General features: G+C 47.1%; 1 protein-coding gene across 6 annotated transcripts in view; it reads left to right on the top strand.

Moving 5' to 3' along the window:
- Nucleotides 1-21837, top strand: part of MDGA1 (MAM domain containing glycosylphosphatidylinositol anchor 1) — a 271881-nt gene that overhangs the window by 236185 nt on the left and 13859 nt on the right. For all 6 annotated transcript variants that reach the window (XM_066595295.1, XM_066595292.1, XM_066595293.1 and 3 more), the window contains 2 exons: nt 2330-2482; nt 5819-5971. In XM_066595295.1, coding sequence (XP_066451392.1) covers nt 2330-2482; nt 5819-5971 — 306 coding nt within the window. The remainder of the gene's footprint in view (nt 1-2329; nt 2483-5818; nt 5972-21837) is intronic.

Raw genomic sequence — 21837 nt, 5'->3', positions numbered from 1 at the left:
GTAATTATCCTTAGCGAGTATGCTCGCTCATCTCTAATGTCTACCAACATCGGAGCTGTACAGCCTTAAATCATAATGTTTTAAGACATCAGCCAGTGGATTGGAAAGGGTTAAAAAGTCCTAAAAACTCATTCAGGATCAGACATTTTTGATATTTTTATTTTTGTTTTTTCATCCACATAGTTGTATGAGGGCTTTGTTTTTTTGCGGGGCGAATTGTTACCATTTAATCTACTGTACAAAATTTTGAAAGGTTTTTCAATAGATTAAACTGCAATAAAATAAAAGGGAAGCAGAGTTGCGCCGTTTTCCGGTGGTTTACTTTTTACGGCATTCACGATTGCAGGAATGATCTCATATGAAGTTTATTTATTCTGCGAGTCAGGGCTTATTCACAAGAGCGTATATCGGCCACCCTTTTTCACGTTTTCCAATGCATCAGATCGCACAGGCGTATTCCCATGTAAAAGCGCCAGGCAGGACAGATAGTCCTAGAACTATCTTCTTGGCCGGACTATGGGAGCCAATGACAGCGGCCGGAGAAGAGAGGGAGATTAGCAGTGTGACTGCTAAACTCCCTCCCTCTTCTCTACTCCTCTCTCCTCCCCACCAGCTGTTCACATTTCTTAAGCTCCGCCTTATCCCACCCCCTCCCATTGCGGACAAGGGGCGGGAGCATAGCTCCGCCCCCTCCCATTGCAAACAGCCGGAGGGGAGGAGAGAGGAGGTGAGCCAACGACAGGGAGGGAAGGGGGAGACAGCTTAGCAGACCTAAGTTGTCCCCCCCCCACCCGACACCATATACGTTGACCCCGTGCAACACATGGTAGCGTATATAGGCAAGGACTTTTACAAGTACCGTGATACCAAATGTGGGCTTTTTTTCATTGTTTGCATTTTCTATAGGAAAATGATGCTTTTTGAATTTTAATGTATATAAATATATGTATATTTTCTGTTTTAAGAAATTTTATTGAACGCTTTTCTCTATTTTTTAGTCCTAACAGGGAATTTGAACTTATGATAATATGATCGCTTGTACTATATACTGAAATACTTCAATATTGCAGTATATAGTGATTTACAGTGTTGCCTATTGAACCCTGCTTCAGGCAGGGTTTAATAAGGATCCATGCATGGTAGCCCTGGAAGCCCTCACCTGATTCCTGGCTGCCATTGTAGCCCATCAGCTCCACACAATTACGTCCCAGGGGGCCAATGGGACACCAAAAGGCCCCCCTTTCTAGTGACTGTTTAGATGCACAGTCTGACTGTGGCATCATCTAAACAGCTAACTGCTGTGATTGGCGCTAGCTGTAGTTGTGCCAGAATCTGTCAGCTGTCAAAAACAGCTGATAGCCACCAGGTATTGAGCGGACTCGTCTACCGAGCCCACTCCGTACATCTCTCATGTACTGCATGATGTATATTTACGTAATGCAGTTGGGAGGAAGTTAAAGGGGTTTTCCAGAGCAGAAGTATTGCTGGCTCATTCAGGTTGTCAGTCAGCTGTTTAAAAAGGCCATGGCACTCAAGAGAGTGCCATGGCCTCTTCTCAGGACAGTGACATCATGTTTATTGGTCATGTGACCTGAGAGCAGCCCAGTCCCATTAAAGTGAACAAGATTGCACTGCTATATCAGACATCGCCACTATGATATGCACAGCGCTGTGCCTGGTATGCAGTTAAGAGGCTGCAGTACTCACCCAAGCGCCGTTGCCTCTTCAAACTCCTGATCAGTGGGGGTCTCAAGTAGCAGACTCCTGATCACATGTGATGACCTACCTATCCAAAGGACCTGCCATCCATATTGGAGTCCCAAAAAAAACCCTTTAAAGTGACCCTGACATATCAATATGGCCGCACCACTTCTCTGACTACACACTTTGCATCGGTAGCGCCTCAGTAGTCTAAGACAGCAGATGCTCTTCTGATTGGCCAGCGCTGCTCCCTGGCCAATCAGAGCAGCATGTACCGCCTTAGACTACTGATGCAGTACTAATGCACAGTGTTCATCAGGTAGTCAGAGAAGCGGTGCTGCCGTATTGGTTCGTCAGGGACCGAAGGGCTGCTTTAATTCTCCAGTGCTACAACTTGGGTAGTCTGTAACTATGGAAACACTGAATTCTGCACAGGAGCTGTAAACACAAAACGGCAGATAGTTTTCAAGTCTATTTGCTTCATTTTTTAAATTAATTAGTGTAATGATAAAAAATATAGTAATGTGTCTGTGCGCCTGGTTGGTTGTGCTTGAGTGTGAATGATAAAGCTGACGTGACCCGGTCAGGGTGGCACCTTGCACTGACCCCCCTGCACTTCTATTCACAGACAGCACCTGCAGGTTCGAGGACGAGAAACTTTGTGGATTCGTCCAGGACAAATACGACTCCTTTGATTGGATCCGTCAGAGCAAATTAACCCAGAGCTTAAGGAGAACGGCGAACACGGGGCCAGAAATGGACCGCAGCGGCGCGCCAGAGGGTAACCGCTCACTCATAGACCTAACATGTATGAATAAAGGGTTATGGTCAGTTAAACCCAGGAGGTCAGTAGTGCGCTGGTATGGTGACCTCTCCTGTCCTGTCTTCTGCAGTCCCTGAGGGCCCATTGGTAGTCCTTTACCTTGATGACTTCCTCCTGACGGTCAGTAGCCAGTCTGATGGCAATGAAGTTTAATCAATTCTGCAACTATTTAATAGACTTTTCTTTTAATTTTTCGATATTTTACAAGATCTCTGCTGGATGTCAGTGAATGACAACAGTACATTTTTCCAGCATCTGGTCAACATCCTAACTTAATCCTACTAACAGAGCAGAAGGGTTGTTACAGTGTATCAGTGCCGGTAAGGCTGTGTTCATATCTCAGTTGGAGTCTCCGGCACAGATCTGGTACATAATCCCAGACAAGAAAGCACAGCATGATAGAAGCCTGATGGACCCCATAATAGTCAGCAGGGTCTGTGCCAGAGCTACAGTACTGTGCAATAGTTTTAGGCAGGTGGGGAAAAAATGCTACAAAGTAAGAATGTTTTCAAAACTAGAAGTGTTAGTAATTAACAAAATGCAAAGTGACTGAACAAAAGAGAAATGTAAATCCCATCAATATTCCCCGATCAGCCGGCCCTGCTGTCAGTCTCCTTGCTGTGCTCTGCTGCCATCCAACACTGTCACTGTGCGCTACAGTCCTCCCGATCAGCTGGCCCCGCTGTCATCACCGTCCATGGTGCTGGAGGCAAAGCAGCACCGCTGTCACTGTAATCTCTGGCCTCCCTGTTGCAGTGTGTAGGAGCATGGAGCCGCTTCTCCCGACTCCACTGCCACTCTGCTCCCCCGCCTGGATAGATCTGCAGGAGTCAATCGGGAGCTAGGTGCGTAACTGGGGCGTTACCTCCAACTAAGGCCGGTCAACCCCTAGCACCGGTGGAGACATAATACACCAGTACCTTTTCAAAGTACTTCCATTACTTTCACTGTTCATCAGATCTGACAGATGCGAGCGCAGAAGAGAAATTGGTGCTGCTGAATTGTTTAGCTTACATGGCACAGTGATACATTGTAACAGACTCTCAGCTGTTTGAAATATTATAAGAAGATGGTTTTTCAGTCTTTGAATGTAAACTGGTGTGTTTGTATTCACTGACAGCAGGCAGAGGTTGAACATTGTGGGAAAAACTACATAAATTCTATTAGAAAACTTTGAAAAGTTTCATTATACAATCCTTACATTTTATATATAATTCCTGTGTGGTGCAGTCCCCAGGATAGGTGATAAAAGTCTGATCAGTGGGTGTCCAACCACTCGGAGCCCCACCGATCCTGGGAAGGGAACCCTGTGTCCCCCTTTTGTCCTCACTGCAGGGGTGCTGCACTGCCTGCAGTGAGGAGGGGTTTGAATGCAGTGGTGCTCACACATGCGCAGCACCACTCCATTCATTTCAATGGGTGCACACCCACCAATCCTGCGGATCGGTGATAAAGTTCTTTTTGGTACAACCCCTTTAGGATTAGAAAAACATGATGACTTTCTTCCAGAACCATCTACAGGTTGTGTGTGGATTTCTCATTCACTGCAATGCAGACACAGCCATAGACTGGTGTGATGTTATTTCTGGAAGAGAGCAGCCATGTTTTTCTAATCTTGGACAAGTTCTGCGTACCTTTAAATACTGTCATGGGAGTAGTTATGTCCGTCATCCTCAAGCCAGTGCCCAGGGAATGTTCTGAATTTCCAGCTGGACAGCGCACACCGTACGCTTGGCGTATAGTTTCATTTACACCTTTGTGTGAGCTGGGCACCGTGCCCTTCACATATGGCGTTGGAGCAGAATGGACGGTCCAGTCACCATTAGAGCACAGGCTGGCATCTCCTAGTCACATCAGTTCTCTGCCGAGGAGTATACAATAATCCTTAAATAATACGGCAGCACAGGTGTCGGGGCTGGGCACCATCTGTAACCCAGCAGCCGCCCGTCACAGGGACAGGAGACCGAGGACCGAGCCAAGGTGACATAAAGCGATGATGCAGGATAGTGACCGTGCCTCTAAGTTACTGAAGTAATGGGGGAAATGTACGATGACCTCTTCACACTGAGAAATGAAGGTGGAAATAAAAAGTGGCAAAGTATCAAATGGATGGGAGGTGAGGAGCAATTATAGCTTGATTACAACTTGGGGCTTCAGAATATTCTAGGGTTTAGATCCCTAAATTCCAACTTTGCTAGGAATTCTTTTCTAAAATCAAATAGTAACATATAACTTCAGGAATCGCAGCCTGTAATGGGTTAATGTAAAAACGCCGACTGGACGCTAAATGACAAAACTCGCTTCACTTTTAGCAGTTGCTATTCCCAATTACTAACCGTGTGCCGCATTATTAAGATTCCCCCGAGACTTACAATGGAACTGAATAACCTCACAGTCAGACGTGGCAAAAAATATAGATATGAAGCACACATAAACACAAATGCAACCAGGATTCACCAGTAGATGATGGAACTGTTAGTGATGGTAACAGGATAATCAGGATGAAGATAATGATAATATGACCCGCAATGGTATGGCAGCAAAATAAGAACCAGAGAAATGCTGACCCTAACTCTGACTCTCCCATATCTCTTCCTGAGGCTGTCCTTTGACACCAGACTCCACTGTCCCTATACAGCTCTAGGTTGTCTCTGTGAAGGATCCTGTCTAAAATACTATTCCTGAGACCAGGAAGACACTAGGACCCAGACAAGAGGCTACAGAAGCAAATTCTGGAATGATCCAAGACAGAAACAACCCGAGAAAGAGTAGACAAACCAAAAACTATGAAACATAGACAGGGCTAGAAGACCAATGAGCAAGATACAGTGACTGGATAGACTAGACAAGACTGGAAGAAAACCAAGGTGTAAGACATGCTGATTGGATGCACTGGACATGACTGGACTAGAAACCAAGGAGTAAGACACTGACTGGACAAACTAGAGAAAACTTGATTACAACTAGGTACTTGGAGCTAGAACAAGGAACACTGGATAGAACATGTCACAGCTATCAACTGCACCACATTGCAGAAACCAAAAGTATTTATACAGAGGTGAACCAATCAGACACTCCTCTCTGTAACAAGGCCGAGCAGTGCTTACTAGAGAAGGCACCTAAGTAATTATTCATTCTGGCATCTGACAGGGTTGCTGGAGAATATCTACTATGGAAAATGCTGATTTTTATACCTTAGTTCTCATTCTTAGACTCTTGTAGATGGAGGCAACTTATACACGCAGGGTCCATCCGGTGGAGCCTTTCTCATTTACTTTCTCTTCTACTCCTTAGGTTTCTACATGTTTATCGAGGCATCGAGACCCCGTCGTTTCGGTGACAAGGCGAGACTCATCAGTCCCTTGTACAACATCACCTCCAAGTTTCCATCTCTAAAAACGATATATTGCGTGTCCTTCTACTATCACATGTACGGGAGGCACATAGGTGAGTTTGTTACATACAATGAAGCCGCTCAACCCCTTCCCCTCCATGTGGGGACATTTCATCTCTGATTTCTTCACTTCATGGTGTGATACCACTTATGTTCATGCATCACCAAATTATCATGGGGTAATTAACCTGTGGCTTTCACTCTTCCAACCAGCCATGATATTACCCATCAGCCCTAACTAGGTCTTTAGTGGAGCATTTTCTGCTCTATTGTCAATCACTGCAGCCATCAGAATTTGTATCATGGTGATAGGACTTTCAGGATGAAGTTGATCAAAGCTGGGATTGGTCTTCAAGACTCTATCTCATAAGAAAATGGTCATCCTGCTGTGTATTCTCTCCAAAACTATCTTTGAAAAGTAATTCAAGTTGGTAAGATTGGTTTTATGGTGTAGAAAATGTTGTAATGATGCCCAACTACCTACATATGTATCCTGAGTATGGGGCATTACTCTTCTTCACCTGAGCACTAACTATTGTCTAGGGTGGCAGCAATAATATTGCAAAATGTGTCATGAAGAGTTTTAGCCCAGGTACAGGTCACTTAATATTGAAGCTGGAGTGGGTCACGTTGCTAAGGTTGGTCTTTCCATGTATAATGTATCCTATTCAGTTGTATCTAAGGGTAAGGTCTTCAGCACCAATGCCCATTCTAGAGTAGTTCTGGTTTAGGACATATCATGTTGGACTCGCCTCGCCCTCCAAAATGCAACTTTGTAGGGATGGTTCCTTTAGAGATGTCCTGGGTTTGGATGTATCACATTGGACTTGTCCTGCACAATGTAACTTTGCATGAATGGTTCTTCTGGGAATGTTCTGGGTTTGGATGTATCTCCCCTAGGTGACTTTGTAGGTAGAGATTTCTCTTTCAACATTCTGGGCATGGATGGACAGGTCCTCGATTATATAATTTTCTAGAGATGGCTCCTCCTAAGGATGTTCTGGTCTCAGATAGACTTTTCTTGCACTACATGACTTTGTAGGGATGGTTTCTCTTGTGGTGTTTTGGCCTTGGATGGACTGGTCCTTCATTATTTGACTTTATAGTGATTAGTCTTGTGATTTTTTTTTTTATTTAGTCTGTATGACATTGGCTGTGTCCCCAATTATGTGACTTTATAGAGGTTGTTCCTCTGGAGATGTTCTTGGTTTGGGTGCATTACATTGGACTTGTCCTCCAAGTGACTTAGCAGTAATGTTTCCTCTGGGGTAGCTGTGGGTTTGGATGTATCCCATTGAACTCGTTCTTCATTATATAGCTTTGTACAGAGGGTTCCTCTAGAAACTGTCTGGACTTCGATGGACTGGTACTGCATTGTGTGATTTTCTAGGGCTGGTTACTTTTGGGACATCTGAGCTCAGATGGACTGGTCTTCCACTTTGTGACTTTGCAATGGTTATTCTTGTAATCTGGTTTAGGATGTATGTCACTGAACTTGTTCTCCATTATGTCATTTTGTAGAGATTGTCTCGCTTCAGACATTCTAGACTTGATGGATAGGTGCTCCACTATGTGACTTTGTAGTCGTTGCCCTTGTGATGTTCTGGTTTAGGGTGTATGACATTGGACTGCTCCTCCACTTTGTGACTTTGTAACTAAAGGGTCCTCCTGTGACTTTCTAGGCTCGGATGGACTGGCCCTTCAGTATCTAACTTGATACAGATGGTTCCTCTTGGGATGTTCTTGTCTTAAATAGATTGGTCCTCCACTATGTGACCTGGCAATGGATACTCTTGTGACGTTTAGGTTGAAGAGGTATGATATTGGACTTGTCCTTCATTATGTGACTTTGTAAGTTAAGGTTCCTCTTGAGAAGTTCTGGGCTTGGATGGACAGGTCCCCTAATATCTGACTTTGTAATGGCTACTCTTGTGATGTTCTTGTTTAGGATGTATGATATTGTACTGACCCTCTAGTACCTCACTTTGTAAGGACGGTTGCTCTTGATCCAGGCTTGACATTGGTCTGGTCCTCCATTATGTGATTTTGTAATAGTTACTCTTGTGAACTGATTTAAGTTGTATAACGTTGGATTGGTCCTCCATTATGTGGCTTTGTAGGAATGGTTCCTCTTGGGATGTTCTAGGCTCAGATGGACAGGTCCTTTATGATGTGACTTTGTAATACTTACTCTTGTAATCTGGTTTAGGATGTGTGACACTGGACTTGTCCTCCAATATGTGACTTTGTAGGGATGGTTCCTCTTGGGACGCCTGGGCTCAGATGGGCTGGACCTCCATTGTGTGACTTTGTAATGGTTACTAATGTGATGTTCAGGTTTAGCAGGCGTGATATTGGACTTGTTCTCCATTATGTGACTTTGTAAATAAAGGTTCCTCTTTGGACGTTCTAGTCTCGGATGGACAGGTCCTCCACTATGTGACTTTGTAATGGTTGCTCTTGTGATTTTCTGGTTTAGGATGTTTGACATTGGACTTGTCCTCAACTGTGAGACTTCGTACAGATGGTTCCCCTTGGGACGTTCTGGACTTAAATAAACAGGTCCTCCAGTATAGAACTTTGATTCTTGTTGGGGTGCTGGTGATTTGGAAGCACACAGTAATTTGGGGTTTTGTGTTTAGCCTTTTCGGTGGTGTTATTCCTTATTAACAATTAGCTGTCATATAACACCGGCTTGTGGGGAATAAATATTCACAACAAACGATTTCATGGCTGATTAGACACATTAGCATTTCATCATCTGGGCAGCTGTTAGGTGCTTGGAATACTTAACACTTCTCTAAACTAATTGTCTCACTGTGAGAGGAGGTGCGAGCCTCAAAACCTGGACCGACCGAATCCTTATAGGAAGTCGGATTCCCCAGTAACCCAACCGGACCCACCAGAACTGATCAATGGGGGGCGCACCGCCATGCTTCAACCTGGATACATTGCTCTACGTTCCATTATCATGGGATCCATTGCAGGTCCTTTAGAATGGTTAATTCAAGCAGTGAATTAAAGGAACGCTCTGGTTAAAGCTGACACTCTATGATGCTCATCACAGCGGCCTATGGGGGCGGACCATGACACAGGCCATCAGGGGGTCCGTCACTAAAATGCTTTCTGTGGAACCATCATTATAGGATCCTGTGATGAATATATTCAGCTATGGGGTTTTGTTCTAGTAACTTCCACCGCAGTTGCTGTGAATGTCATCTATGTATCCTCATGGCTGCAGGTGAATATTCATGGAGGTTCGGTCCTTAACCCCCTCACAGGCAGCGGACCGGCACAAGGATGCCAACTTATCTCATTCGGCATACAAGGTGAGCCCCTTCCCCGTCCCCTTTGTGAGGCCATTTAATTGCTATTGTCAGATTTGACAGCTGCATCTCAGTGGTTAACAGTAAGCTCCGGGTGTCGGCCGTGAAAGACAGCTAAGACCTACCATGTATGGAGTATGCTCGGCCCCGGGGCCCGCTCATTACTTACTCCGCTGCCGGAGGGCACATTTAAGGGGATAAGCAATCTATTGGTCAGTTATGTCACTTGACACACTATGGTGATTCTGATTATTGGTCAGCCCCCCTCCGGCAGCTCCGGCCTGTAGACTCATTCAGACACATGATGATTTTTCAGACTCCTTCACATCAAAGTGGAAGTAACCGAAAAATAATATTTAAGGGGTTTTCCTGGTAGTGCCCACTGTCACAGCCGGGGTAGACCAGGGTCAGAACGGAAGCTGCTGCTCCCACCCCTGTGTAGTGGCCGCTGCTTGTAATTGCAGGTGCAGCTCCCATTGATTTCAATGAGACCCCAGCCTGCAATTACAAGCATCGGCCACTACACAAAAGTCAGAGCAGCGGCTTCCACTCCGACCCTGGTCTAACCCACCAGTGACAGCGGGCACTACCAGGAAAAGCCCTTTAAGGCCTCCAGCACACTAATGTGTTTGGGTCTGTGTGCTGTCCATGTTAATCCATGCACCCATTACAGCTTATGGGTCTTTAGACACTGCCATTCTTTCCACATCAGAATCGGACCCTGTGCCCGGCCTGCGACCCTGTGTACCTGTCCTTTCTTGTCTTCTGTAATGCAGATGGTCCGGCTGGCGGACATGCGCAGTACAATTTTTTTTTTTTTCAAATGTTTATCTTTAGCGATGATACGGGTCCCGCCACCATTCTTTAATGTCGGAAGGGTCGTGGGTCAGACGGCTTCCATTGAGTTCAATGGGAACCGTCCTAGCAGAGCCCGTACAAAAATGGAGCATGCTGCGATTTTTCCTCCGCGAGCGCACATGCAGATGCTCCATTTATTTGAATTGATTGCGGATTCCGCAATTCACACCTGTTTGTGTGCAGCCGGCCTAAGCTAAGCACAAATCTCTCTCCTGTCCTGGTAGTTTGTTACAGTGTATCAGTGCAGGCAGTAATATGTATCAGTCTGGAGTCCACAGAGGATTGGCTAGACTGGATACAATTGTAACAACCCCTCAGCTGTGAGCAGTGTGGTCAGGGCATTTCCTGGATGCTAAGAAGAGCTTACCATCTCTTTAGTTGCGGAATCACATCTCTTGTATGTTGGAAATCCGCAACAACAATTCGCAAGACGTCTTTAATTCCGGAACACAACGCTTTTAATCTTGCGGTTTTGAAGTGAAGACGGGCAGATTATAACCGGTGCGGAATTCAAGCCCCATAGGGATAGCGTTGTGACGCAGAAATGACCTAATTCCGTGCCGTGTGAAAGGTCCCTAAGGGGTTAACAGTGGTGTGTCACATGGTGCGTCCCGCCGCTCGCAGTTCGGAGTCTTGCGGAGGTTGCAGCCAGCGCTCCAGTCAGTAAGGATGACTGCCCATTTAGAAAATATGGAGAAGCATCTGCGCGTCCGTCCGGGGGGGATATTCTGCAGCGCGGTTTGGGCCGCGACTCCACGATTTCAAGCCTTTTAGAGGGAAATCATTTACATCAGCTGCAGAGGAGCGCGCCCGAGGGGCAGCGGAGAGCGCCAGCAGCTGCATACCATGATGGTATGTGTCAGAAGACGAGCGGCGCAGGAGGAGGTTCACATCTGCACGGGCTACAACTGTCCTCGCATGACACCCCCAGACTGGGACAAGACAGGAGGGGGGCCCACCGAACCTAAAAACCACAGCAGGCTATCGCTCCTATGACAATTCCTCAAAGTAATTGAAGCCAATTTGATTCCCAGTCATCCCAAAATTCCACACATTCCAGCATTTTCCCTACAGATCTGTTCATTCTGAGCCGCCTGTTTTTGTGAATAGAATACCATTATTTCAGTAAAGACTGACACGTGGTAAATGAGTCAACATAATAAGCAGCTAATTAGTGTTTAAGAATTAAGAATGCATGCTTGCTTTTTTATTTTTTATTTTGTTCGAAAGTGGGCGTGGCTAAAGGAGTCGTAGTTTGTGCCAAGTTTATTATTCGCTCGCTCCAGATTTTAGGCACGTATTAAAAGTGTAAAGTAAGGAAACCAAGGGGTAAAGTTATCGGAGGCCGGTGACAATGGAATAAGGAGGTGCGAGTGCGATCATTCACAAGTTACAGTGAAGGGGCAGCGGCCGGTCCATCACCCACAAAAGTGGTGAGAGCGGCGTAAAATGAAGAAAAATCGTGGATTTGTGCCCAGGTGGGATGTGTGCAAAAATATGCAACTTTTTAATGCAGGATTCTAACATAAAGGGGAAAATTTAGGCCAAATGCACACGGCCGGGTCGGATTCCGCATGCAGGATCCCGCAGCGGTGCCGGCCGGTGACCCCCATGTACCTGTTTGGATATTTTCTCATGTGCTCTGCGGATGCGCCGGCCGGTGCACATGCACAGTGCAGCGAATGCCGTGCCGGCGATGATGCAGATCCGCAGCGATTTTGAAATTGACATTTTGGAATCGCCCCGTTTTGGACAGCTTCCATTGGCTGTAATGGAAGCCACCTGTGTGAGTCCCGCATGAAAATAAAGCATGCTGAGAATGAATGACTGGCTGTGATTGGTTCATTGAGTACTGACTGATTGTCTGAACCGCGGCGCTCGAGAGCCAATCACAGCCGGCCCTTTCTGGAGGTGGGGATTTTGAACCTCCAATCCAGGAAAAGCTGTCAGAAGACTAAAGACAAGTGAGCCAGAGCTGAAGAATAGACATGCGCCGGAGATGACAGCAGCTTTTTTTGTTTTTTCTTTTTAATGCAGCTAGGGCTTATTTTCAGGGTAAGGCTTATATTTCAAGCCCTCTTCCCCCCCCACGAAAATCCTGGCAAAAGAGCGCTACAAAGTCACGCAACTTTGTAGTAACACAAAATCGTGATATCGCCATGAAAAAACGCAGCGATATTGCACAGAACACAGATGCGATATGGCTACAATTTTCTTGTGGCGATATCGCTGTTGCCCATGTTGAAGCGGCCTCAGCCTCAGGTTCGATGCAGTGTAAATCTCCATGTATGCCGGCACTGGCCGGATATGTTCACACATAGCAGAAACCGTGCCGATTTTCAAAGTCAAAGACCGCGCCAAAGTCTGTACCATTGGTGTGGATTTTAGTGCAGATCCATAGCTGATTTTACCCTTTCACCAGAAGGGCTGAGGGCTGCTGCGGATCGATAGTGCAGATTCCGATGCTGAAATGTCGCCTACTTTGGTGCGCACCATTTTCGCTTCGTGTGAACATACCCGAAAGAATGGATACCTGCAATGGCCAGATTTATACAGTGAAGTAAAGATTCTACTGATGTAAACCAACCCAAAGCGACGCTCCGGGGTCTACGGACCTGATCACTATGTACGCCAGGAGGGTATTCCAGCATATACGCCAAACCTACAACTGAACGCGAGGCGAACACTGAGGAGGGTCTGCGGACAGCTGGGTGAGGATCCCTATGGTGGAATGCCCTATAAAGTCCTGGGGTACGGTTTGGGGCCCCCACCGCTATCCTATATTCCGCCGCCCCCCCAGGTTGGAGCCGCACGTTGCCGGCGCCGGCTTCACAGATGGTTTGAGAGCAAATATAAGATTACAGCAATTAAACAAACAGCCAAATGAAACACTTATGTGAACGGAGACGCGGAAAAAACTCCCCGACTGCGTCTAATTGGCTTCATTACATGTGTTTCTGGGGACAGGCCCATTAAGCAGAATGAGAACGTTAACTACAACCTATCATAACCGGTCGGGAAATTACCGGCTGACAAATGAGCAGCGAAGGGGGCGGCTTAACCTCCTCACTGCTGGGAAAGGGGCGCTGCGTCAAATCCAAGGGCCTAACCCGATATGTCGTCCGCAGAGGGGAGCCTTTAGGGTTAATTAATATTCGGCACCTATTATTAATAGCTCCGCCCCGTTACTGGCTTCCACGCCGCCGCCCGCAGTCATTTATAGTTAGTCTGCACGGCTGGTCACATTTCATTAAGAGTCTCTTAAATAAGGAATGAAATGTGCCAGATTCCGGGGCGCCGCTGACGAGTGATTGATTACCCTCGCTGGCTGCGCATCGCTCTGGGGTTTATTTTGTGTTTGTGTTTATTTATTTATTTTTGCGCCGCGTTCTCCGTGTTTGACTTTATTAATCCGGTTCTGATTTTGGTTGAGAGATGTAGCAAGATGATTAACTTTGTGCAAACTTGCCAGACTGCGCACTCCCGGGGATAACGTGAGGGGGCTGGAGCGGAGGGAGGGGCGGCTGCTGTAAAACTTCTGCTGGAAGTTCGTATATGAGGGTCGGAGTTGAGGAGAAATCTTCCTGGTTTCAGTTTCTACAGAAATCGGAGACAAATTTATGAAACATCTGAAACGCAACAGAGGAGCAACTCTGGGGGTGCAGAGGTAGCAGAGACCCCCTTAGTGTCAAAGGCCCCACTGTCATGTAAAAGTCACTGTCATTAAAAATGGTGCGTGGTAGGTGGAACCTGTTACCAAAATGCATATAATGAGAAGTTCTGCCACTATCAGTACCTACCAAACACGTACAATTTTTCACCATTAGGCCTCTTTCACATGAGAGTATATCGGCCGCCGTTTTCACGGCCGGCCGATATACGCTATAATCTGCTACATTAGATTTTAATGCATCAGATCACATGGCCATATTCCCGCAGCGTGAAAGTTACCGGCCGGGCCGCTATAGCGTCGAGCGCTTTCACGTCGGCCCTCAAAGATAGGCCTGAAACTATCTTTCCGTCTGGAATACGTCGGCCGCTGCATGGGCTCCTATAGGAGGCAATGACAACAGCTGCTAAACTTCCTCCCTCTTCTCTCCTCCTCTTTCCTCCCCTCTGACTGTTTGCAATGGGACGGGGCAGAGCTAGGTTTCACCCTGTCCCACCCCCTCCCATTGCTGGCTGCGGACAAGGGGCGGGAGCTTAGCTCCGGCCCCGCCCTGCTCCCTCCCATTACACACAGCCGGACAGGAAGAGAGAGGAGGTGAGTCGGCGTAGGGGGAGTGAAGGGAGGCCAAAGGGCATTGCGGGCTTGGCATGTATGCTCCGGGGCCTGTGCCGTCTGAACGGGCGCACAAACGTTAGATTTGTGTGCCCGTTTATGTGTTTTTTGGCACGGGCGGGTGCACGTAAAAATGCGTACTGCCAAGGGAAAGAGCCCTAAGGGCTCTTTCAGACAAACATACATTAGCTACGATGTGAGGTGTAAAAACTAGTGAATGGGCACACAAATCTAGCATTTGTGTGCCCATTCAGACAGCATGCGCCCCTGCACATATACACCGAGGCCGCCATGCCGTTGCCCCTTCCCTGCACCACGCCAGCACACTTCCTCTCTCCTCCCCTCTGGCTGATTGCAATGGGAGGGGTGGGGACGGAGCTAAGCGTCAACCCTTCCCACCTCCACCCAGTGCTGGCTGCGGCCAAGGGCCTGAGGGGAGGAGAGAAGAGGGAGGGAGTTTAGCAGTCACATTGCTAAACTCTTTCCCACCTCCCTTCTCCAGCTGCTGTCATTGGCTCCCATAGAAGCCCATGCAGCGGCTGACGTATTCTGGCCCAAAAGATAGTTCCAGGACTATCTTTTGGGCCCGACGTAAAAACACGCGGCGCTATATTGGCCGGCCGGGCACTTTTATGTCATGGGAATACGGCCATGTGATCTAATGCAGTGGAATCCAATGCATCAGATCACAGCGTATATCAGCCGGCCATGAAAACGGACAGCCGATATACACTCGTGTGAAAGAGTCCTTATCAAAATATCTGCTTGCTGTCAGTAAATGAAACAAATCATAGTGTTAAGTAAACTGAAACAGCAGATGCCTGTTTTGGGTTAAATTTTGGTAATAGTTCAATTCAGCATGAACTTGAACTTCGGATGGTTTGTCTCAGCAGAACACACTACAATGGTGTCTACCACATGGCAGAAAGGGGAAGGAGGAAATATCACATGACCTCAGAGTAACCATAATGCCTTGCAAACAGTTCTTTTTTTCTCTTCCTCCTCATTTTTTCCCTCCTTTTTCCTCCTATTCCTCCTCTTCTTTTTTCCTCTCACTTCTGCCTCTTCCTCTTCCTTCTTCTTCACCTTCTTTCCCATTTTCTTCCCCTTTTCCTCTCCTTCTTCCCCCTTCTTCCTATGCCTTTTCTTCATCTTCTTCCCCTTCTACCTCTCCTTCCTCTTCCTTCTTCTTTTGCCTTTCCTTTATCTTCCTTTTTCTTCTTCCCCTTCTTCCTTCATTTTTCTCTTTTTCCCTTTCTGCCTCTCTTTCTTCTTCTATCTCTTCTTCTTCTCCTTCTGACTCTCCTCCTTCATCAATGTTTTGCCTCTTCTTCCCCTTCTGTCTCTCTTTCTTCCTCTTTGTTCTGACTCTTCATCCTCTCCTCTTTTACTTGATCCTTCTTCTTCCTCTTTATTTCCTTCCTCTTCTTTTTCTTCCTCTTCCTTTTCTCTTCAATTAGCTCAAAAATTCACTCAAACAGCAGTTTGTGTGACAGTTTTGAGCATTCACTTTGCACAAGCTCCGAAGTAGCTAATTAATTACTTAAGAGACTATTATTGTGTAAATGGATGCTCTCACTGTATACAGAAGCGCTGTCTTCTCAGAGGGCTCAACTGCTATCCAGCTAAGCGCTCCGAGCGGGGTATGCAGAAGACAGCTGGAGCGCTGTCTTCTGTATACAGCTGCTGTGTTCTCGGAGTGCTCAGCTCCAAGTGGGGTAGGCTGGAGCGCTGTCTTCTGTGTACAGCTCCTTTGGTCTCTGAGCTTTCAGCTGGAATCTCACTGGGAAGTCCCAGTCGGATGCCAGCTGAAAGAATGATATCAGTGCCGCCCGCTGAGAAAATCAGCATGTGGCACTGCTAAGGCTCATCGCTAATTTTTAGCTGGCTAGAAGTGAGCGATGAACAAATAGTACACGATGGCAGCGCATTTAGACAGAATGATATCGCTCATTTTCTTAAAGGCAAACACTGTAATTAAAGGGGTTGTGGCAATTTATAAAGTTACCCCCAGTCCACAGGATAGGGGACAACTTTACGATCAGTGGGGATCAAACTACTGGCACTCCCACCGATCCTGAGAATGGGGGTCCGGTTGGTCCCAGAGTGAATGGAGTAACGGTGCACTTGCACAACTCTGGGACCAACTGGACCCTATTCTCATGACTGGTGGGGTTCATAGTGGTTGGATACCTTTTATAGCTTGACGCAACCCCTTTAATATCTCCTCAGCTTTCCCAGACTCCTGAGTGATAAATTCGACTTGTTCCACAGAGATGCTGGGGTGCATCATTGTGTATCTTGCAATTCAGAGGTCTTGAAAAGCTGAGTGCTTTACCAGAGGATCTACCAGCCATCACCCATGAGGATGACTGTGGTTCGGGGGGGTTCATCGCAGCCCATCGTACATCAGACACTTTCTACAGATCTCTGTCTGATCCGCTTCGCCCTCCTATGTCTGCAGAGCTGCATTGTCTGGCAGTGAGGGGGTTAATCTGCTGTCGAGGGGCCCCCGGGACTCCTTGCAAATGTTACCTCTCTAAGATGAAAAGCTTGTTGCTGCCGGCCCCTCAGAACGGACATTTCGTTCTCCTCTGGTTAGAAACAACAAGCGAGATAATAAAAGGATTCCCGGCGGAGCGCGTTGATGATCCCGCTACGAGAAATATCTGCGATCCCGCCGCCTCAATAGAGAGATCAGCGGGACGGGCGCAGAGGAGGAATACCCCCCCCCCCCCTGCCCCTCTACAAGCTCATCCGCAAGGGCTAAAAGGACCAAGTGGGACGACTGCAGCCCGAATAATTGTCCGAAAGCGGATTCAAATGATAGTTGTTCAGTGTGAACGCGACTACCGGCGGTGTATTGCCATGAGTCACTGTTGTTTTGTTTCAGCTTACCAAAAATAGTCGCTGGTTGATGAAACGTCGTCTGCTGTAAAATCACAGTCCTTCGTACTTGAGTGACTTGCAAAAGAATTTGCAAGGAGATCACCTCCACGAGTAATAGGTCAGCGACCGATGAATGAGCGATCATCGTTCTGTGTAGAAGGAAACAAACCAGCGACTATCTGAACAATAGCTGCGCCGTGTAACGGTACTGCACCGTAGGGGCGTAAACAGACGGACGCGCCTATCTGCAGACGTGAAAATCACAGCCGCAAAGCGGGACGAAACGAAACCATTAACTTCAATCGTTTTGTTTTCACTATCGGGGTTTTTGTGCGTTAATACTGCGAGAAAGATCGGGCCCATCTTTTTTTTCGAACTTGCACACAACAGCGCAGAGTTTGAATAGTGAACCCCCCCCAGATTCCATGCTCTATAACGGCGAGCCTATTAGTCCATGCACGGACACAAGCAACACGTACGATAACACACGGATTAAAACCATACCTTTCTTAACTGAACTAAATTGGAAACGCTCGTCTGAATAAGACCTGGGGCTGTACTCGCTGCGAAAAACCGACTGCTTTTCGTGTGATTTCTTTTTAATGCACTTTTCCTGCGTCTGCTACGTGTTTTTTTTACAATTTTCATGCACGATTTGCATCCCTTCCGCCTTTCCTCATTCTTTTGCTCATGTGGTCCTCACAGTCCCACGCATTAAGGCCTCATGTCCACGGGGAAAATCAGGCCCGCTACGGATTCTTCATGGAGAATCCAGAGCGGGTCCCTCCTGCCCCGCGGACATGAGCGCTGAAAATAAGAATTAACTCACCTCTCACCCGCTCCGGATCTTCCCTTCGCCGCGGCGTCATCTTCTCTGCGCCGCGGCCGGATCTTCTTTCTTCGGCCCGGCGGATGGCAGGGCACGTCGGTGACGTGCCCCGCGCATGCGCCAGCCTGAAGAAAAAAAGATCCGGCCGCGACGGAGAGAAGATGGAGCCACGGTGAAGGGAAGAACCGGAGCCGGTGAGTAAATTCCGATTTTTGTCTCCCGCGGATCCGGACGGCTTCCATAGGCTTCAATAGAAGCCCGCGGGAGCCGTCCCCGCGGGAGAACCGCACGAAAATGGAGCATGGTCCAGATTTTTTCATGCTCCATTTTTAAAAAAATCACTTTTATTGACCATCCGCGGGTATTTATCTATCCCGCGGGTGGTCAATGCATCCCTATGGGGTGCGGATCCACGTGCAGAAGAAGAGTTAAAATCCGCTGCCTAAGGATGGATCACATTCCCAGGCATTTGCCTGGTATACGAGTGCGATCCGTTTTTTCACACGGGCGTGTTTACACTCCATATTACACACATATATTTTATGCGCCTAATATAGAGAGCTGAAACCCCATTCATTTGCTTTGCGCTAGTCAGACACGCGGTTTTTATGTGCACATTTACGCAAATGAAAAAAATCACTGCGTGTCCTATTTTGGTTACTAAAGTCAATGGGAGCGCAAACAAACGCAGTGAACACGCATGAAACGTGATAAAAAACGTGAAACGGAGCGGAGGACAAGATAGATTTTTGATATGGGGTCAGCAGACAGCGAGAACGTCTGTCTTGGGATTGACTGTAACTTTAACCCCCTGTGGGGACACCTTGCATGACAGGGCTGGTGGAGCATGGGGACTTTCCCTCCTCCTTACAAGGTTTAAGAAGTTCTCATCTGAACTGGCAAGTGCTCTTTAAGTTTCTGCACTGACATGCCAAAAGTCCTGGGATAGCAGTATGTAAATTGACAATGAAGTGGCATTACTTCACATGTTATTTGGGAACTCCCAAACACCTGTATAAGTTATGAGGTGTTACCTTGTGAGTGAGGTTGAACACTTGCCAAGCAGGCTCATGGGAAAGCGGCGTTAATTGTCGGAGTTGGAACATGGCGTGATAGCTGGTGCCAGACGGATGGGACGTTCCATTTCCGACGTTGTGTGGGCATTTAACATTCTTGCTAGGTTAACGACTGGACCCTACAGGACGGGCAGCATGTGGCATGATCCAATGAGTCACGGTGCCAATTGTTTTGGGCTGATGGTAGGGTTCATGTGTGACGCAGGCCCCATGAAGCTTTGGACCCCAGTTGTCAAGAAAGCACTGTGTAGGCAGATGGTAGTTCCATACTGGTATGGGCTATGCTCTCAAGGCATGGGTTGGGTCCACTGGTTTGCCTAAACACATCATTGACCGATGTCTGCCACATTTCACTACTCAGTGACCATTTGCAGCCCTTCATGGACTTCATGTACCCCCACAATGATGGGATATTCCAGCAGGATAATGCACTGTGCCACCAGTCTCAAATTGTCCTGAATGGGTTTGAGGAGCATTCTGGAGAGTTCCTATGAATTGGGTAGCCTACGTATTCACTCAACATGAACCCAATCAAGCATTCATGGGACATAATGGAAAGGTCCACTGACACCCGAGATCCTACATCTACAAATACCTTAAAGCTGTGGGTAGCAATCCAAATAGCTCGACATCCCTCCAGACGTCTTCCATCCACTTGATGCCACGTCAAGTTGCTGCACTTTATCGGGCTAGAGGGTGTCCTACGTACTAGTTCCTGTCCCATGACTTTTGACATGTCAGTGTATTATGGCTCCCATGGTGTTTTGTGAATGACTGCATGCTCCTTACAAAGACAAGACCCTCAACTGTGGGGAATTAGATTGGAGCTGTCACTGCCCTATTAGGACTGGAACAGTTGTGGAATAGAGATCATGCGCTCAGCATGTTGCACATGGGAGGTTGGAGGTCCATGAAGGCTAGTGACATGGTGGCTTCGATTGACCCATTGAACTGCAGAGCACAGCACAGAGATGTGCCATAAAGGTTGGGTAGGCGGAGGGAAGGCCCTGAGACCCATAGCGACACAGTAGAGCAGGCTGTATAGTCTACACCTACTATGGTGCAACTTGGCCTCCAGAAGAGGTTGACATTCCCAACCCCAGCTGAGAACCGCCTTATAGGTGGAGCCACGTGTATCCAAATGGAGTGTAACATCAGTGTCTTGCACAGGACAAGTCTACATGCACTGCGTCACCTTTATTCTGCACCATGATGCCAGATACCCTGTGACTGCAGTTTTCATGCGGCTCAGGGAACTACGAGAACCCCAAAAATCTCCCCTTATAAAAAGAGTCAATTATAGGGAGACCCTTACTAGACGGTGAATGTGCGCAGGTCCAGGTGACCTCGGTGCCGCACGCTCCGGAGCCTGCTAATTACTCCATGTTGTTCTTTTCTCGCCTGCCCCGGGGTGATTCAGTGTTTGGCTGCCGAGGTCTGAGCTGAACATTAATCTCCGACAATAAATAATGCAAGAGCATCACCGACATTTTGGGTTTCGCAGTTAAAGAGATTCATTTTTTTCCTTTCTGAAATGATAGAGAAAATAAAGACGTGAAGTTCAGGCGGCGCCGCTGCAGTACGGTAATATTTCCAGCTCCGCGATCAAATCCTGAACTGACAGGTTTAATTAACCCAGGAATGTACCACAGCCGGAAGCCGAGGAAGTAAAGTAACACTGATCACATGATTATATGCATCTACTTAAAGGGCCACCCTGGCTACATGATACGGCTTCTATCTGCTCATTAATGGCCCTTTTCTCTTAGTCATCTCAGTGTTTGTCTTGTTGGAACTGAAGTTTGTTCTCCAGAGCTGCTTTTCCTGTGAACATAGTCAACTATTTTGGAGGTTGGATCTTCCAGACTCCCTGTCACCCACTCTCTAGTAGTTCTTTCCTTACTCCATGTCTGTCATTCTTGGTGCCACCACTCCTTTCTTCATGCCTGGCAGTTCCGGAGTTTAAAGAGCTGAGTCTTCTGGACTCCAAGGTTAACCACTTCTCTAGTAGTCCTATCCTTTCTCCATGTCTATCTTGGTACTAGGTCTCCTGGTCATCCACCTTACAAAGGTATACACAGACACTTACTACTTGAAGGTCTGTGGCTTGGCAACATTGCTGCATCAATACACTGTAGGTGTCACAGTGCACTATCAATTTCGGAGTTCCGCATCACTGTGGACTCAATGTAGCATAGGTAAAAAATTGACATCTTCAGTCCACTTTTGTCTCAAATGAGCAAATGCCACTACTCCAAAATGCCTTGTTCCCCATCACATCATCACTTCTAGTGCAAGTAAGACTTCTACATATCTATACATAACATCGCCTACTAATTCCATTGCATATGTCATCATACATTGCTTTAACCACAGAACACAGTGTTACCAGACCCCCATTACAACAGATCTTGGGAAGATACTCCCCCAGTTATAACTCATTTCTCATAGTCCTTCAGTGTTCATACACTAAACAGTCATTGAACCAGTCTACATAACCTGCAGCGTTGTCGTTATCCCAAGTGCATTACATGTTGTCTTCAGGAATCGTGTCCCCTGCCGGAAGGAAGACATCCTCTCCTTCCATGCTGCATCGTTTCAGTTTCAGCCCCAAGTCATCAGGCTCTTTCACTAACTCATTCAGCCCCTTGATCGTCAG

The sequence above is a fragment of the Eleutherodactylus coqui genome, chromosome 3, assembly GCF_035609145.1.
Source record: "Eleutherodactylus coqui strain aEleCoq1 chromosome 3, aEleCoq1.hap1, whole genome shotgun sequence".
Taxonomy (NCBI): domain Eukaryota; kingdom Metazoa; phylum Chordata; class Amphibia; order Anura; family Eleutherodactylidae; genus Eleutherodactylus; species Eleutherodactylus coqui.
Note: the sequence above shows the minus strand (reverse complement) of the source record. Positions and strands in the feature narration are given on the sequence as shown.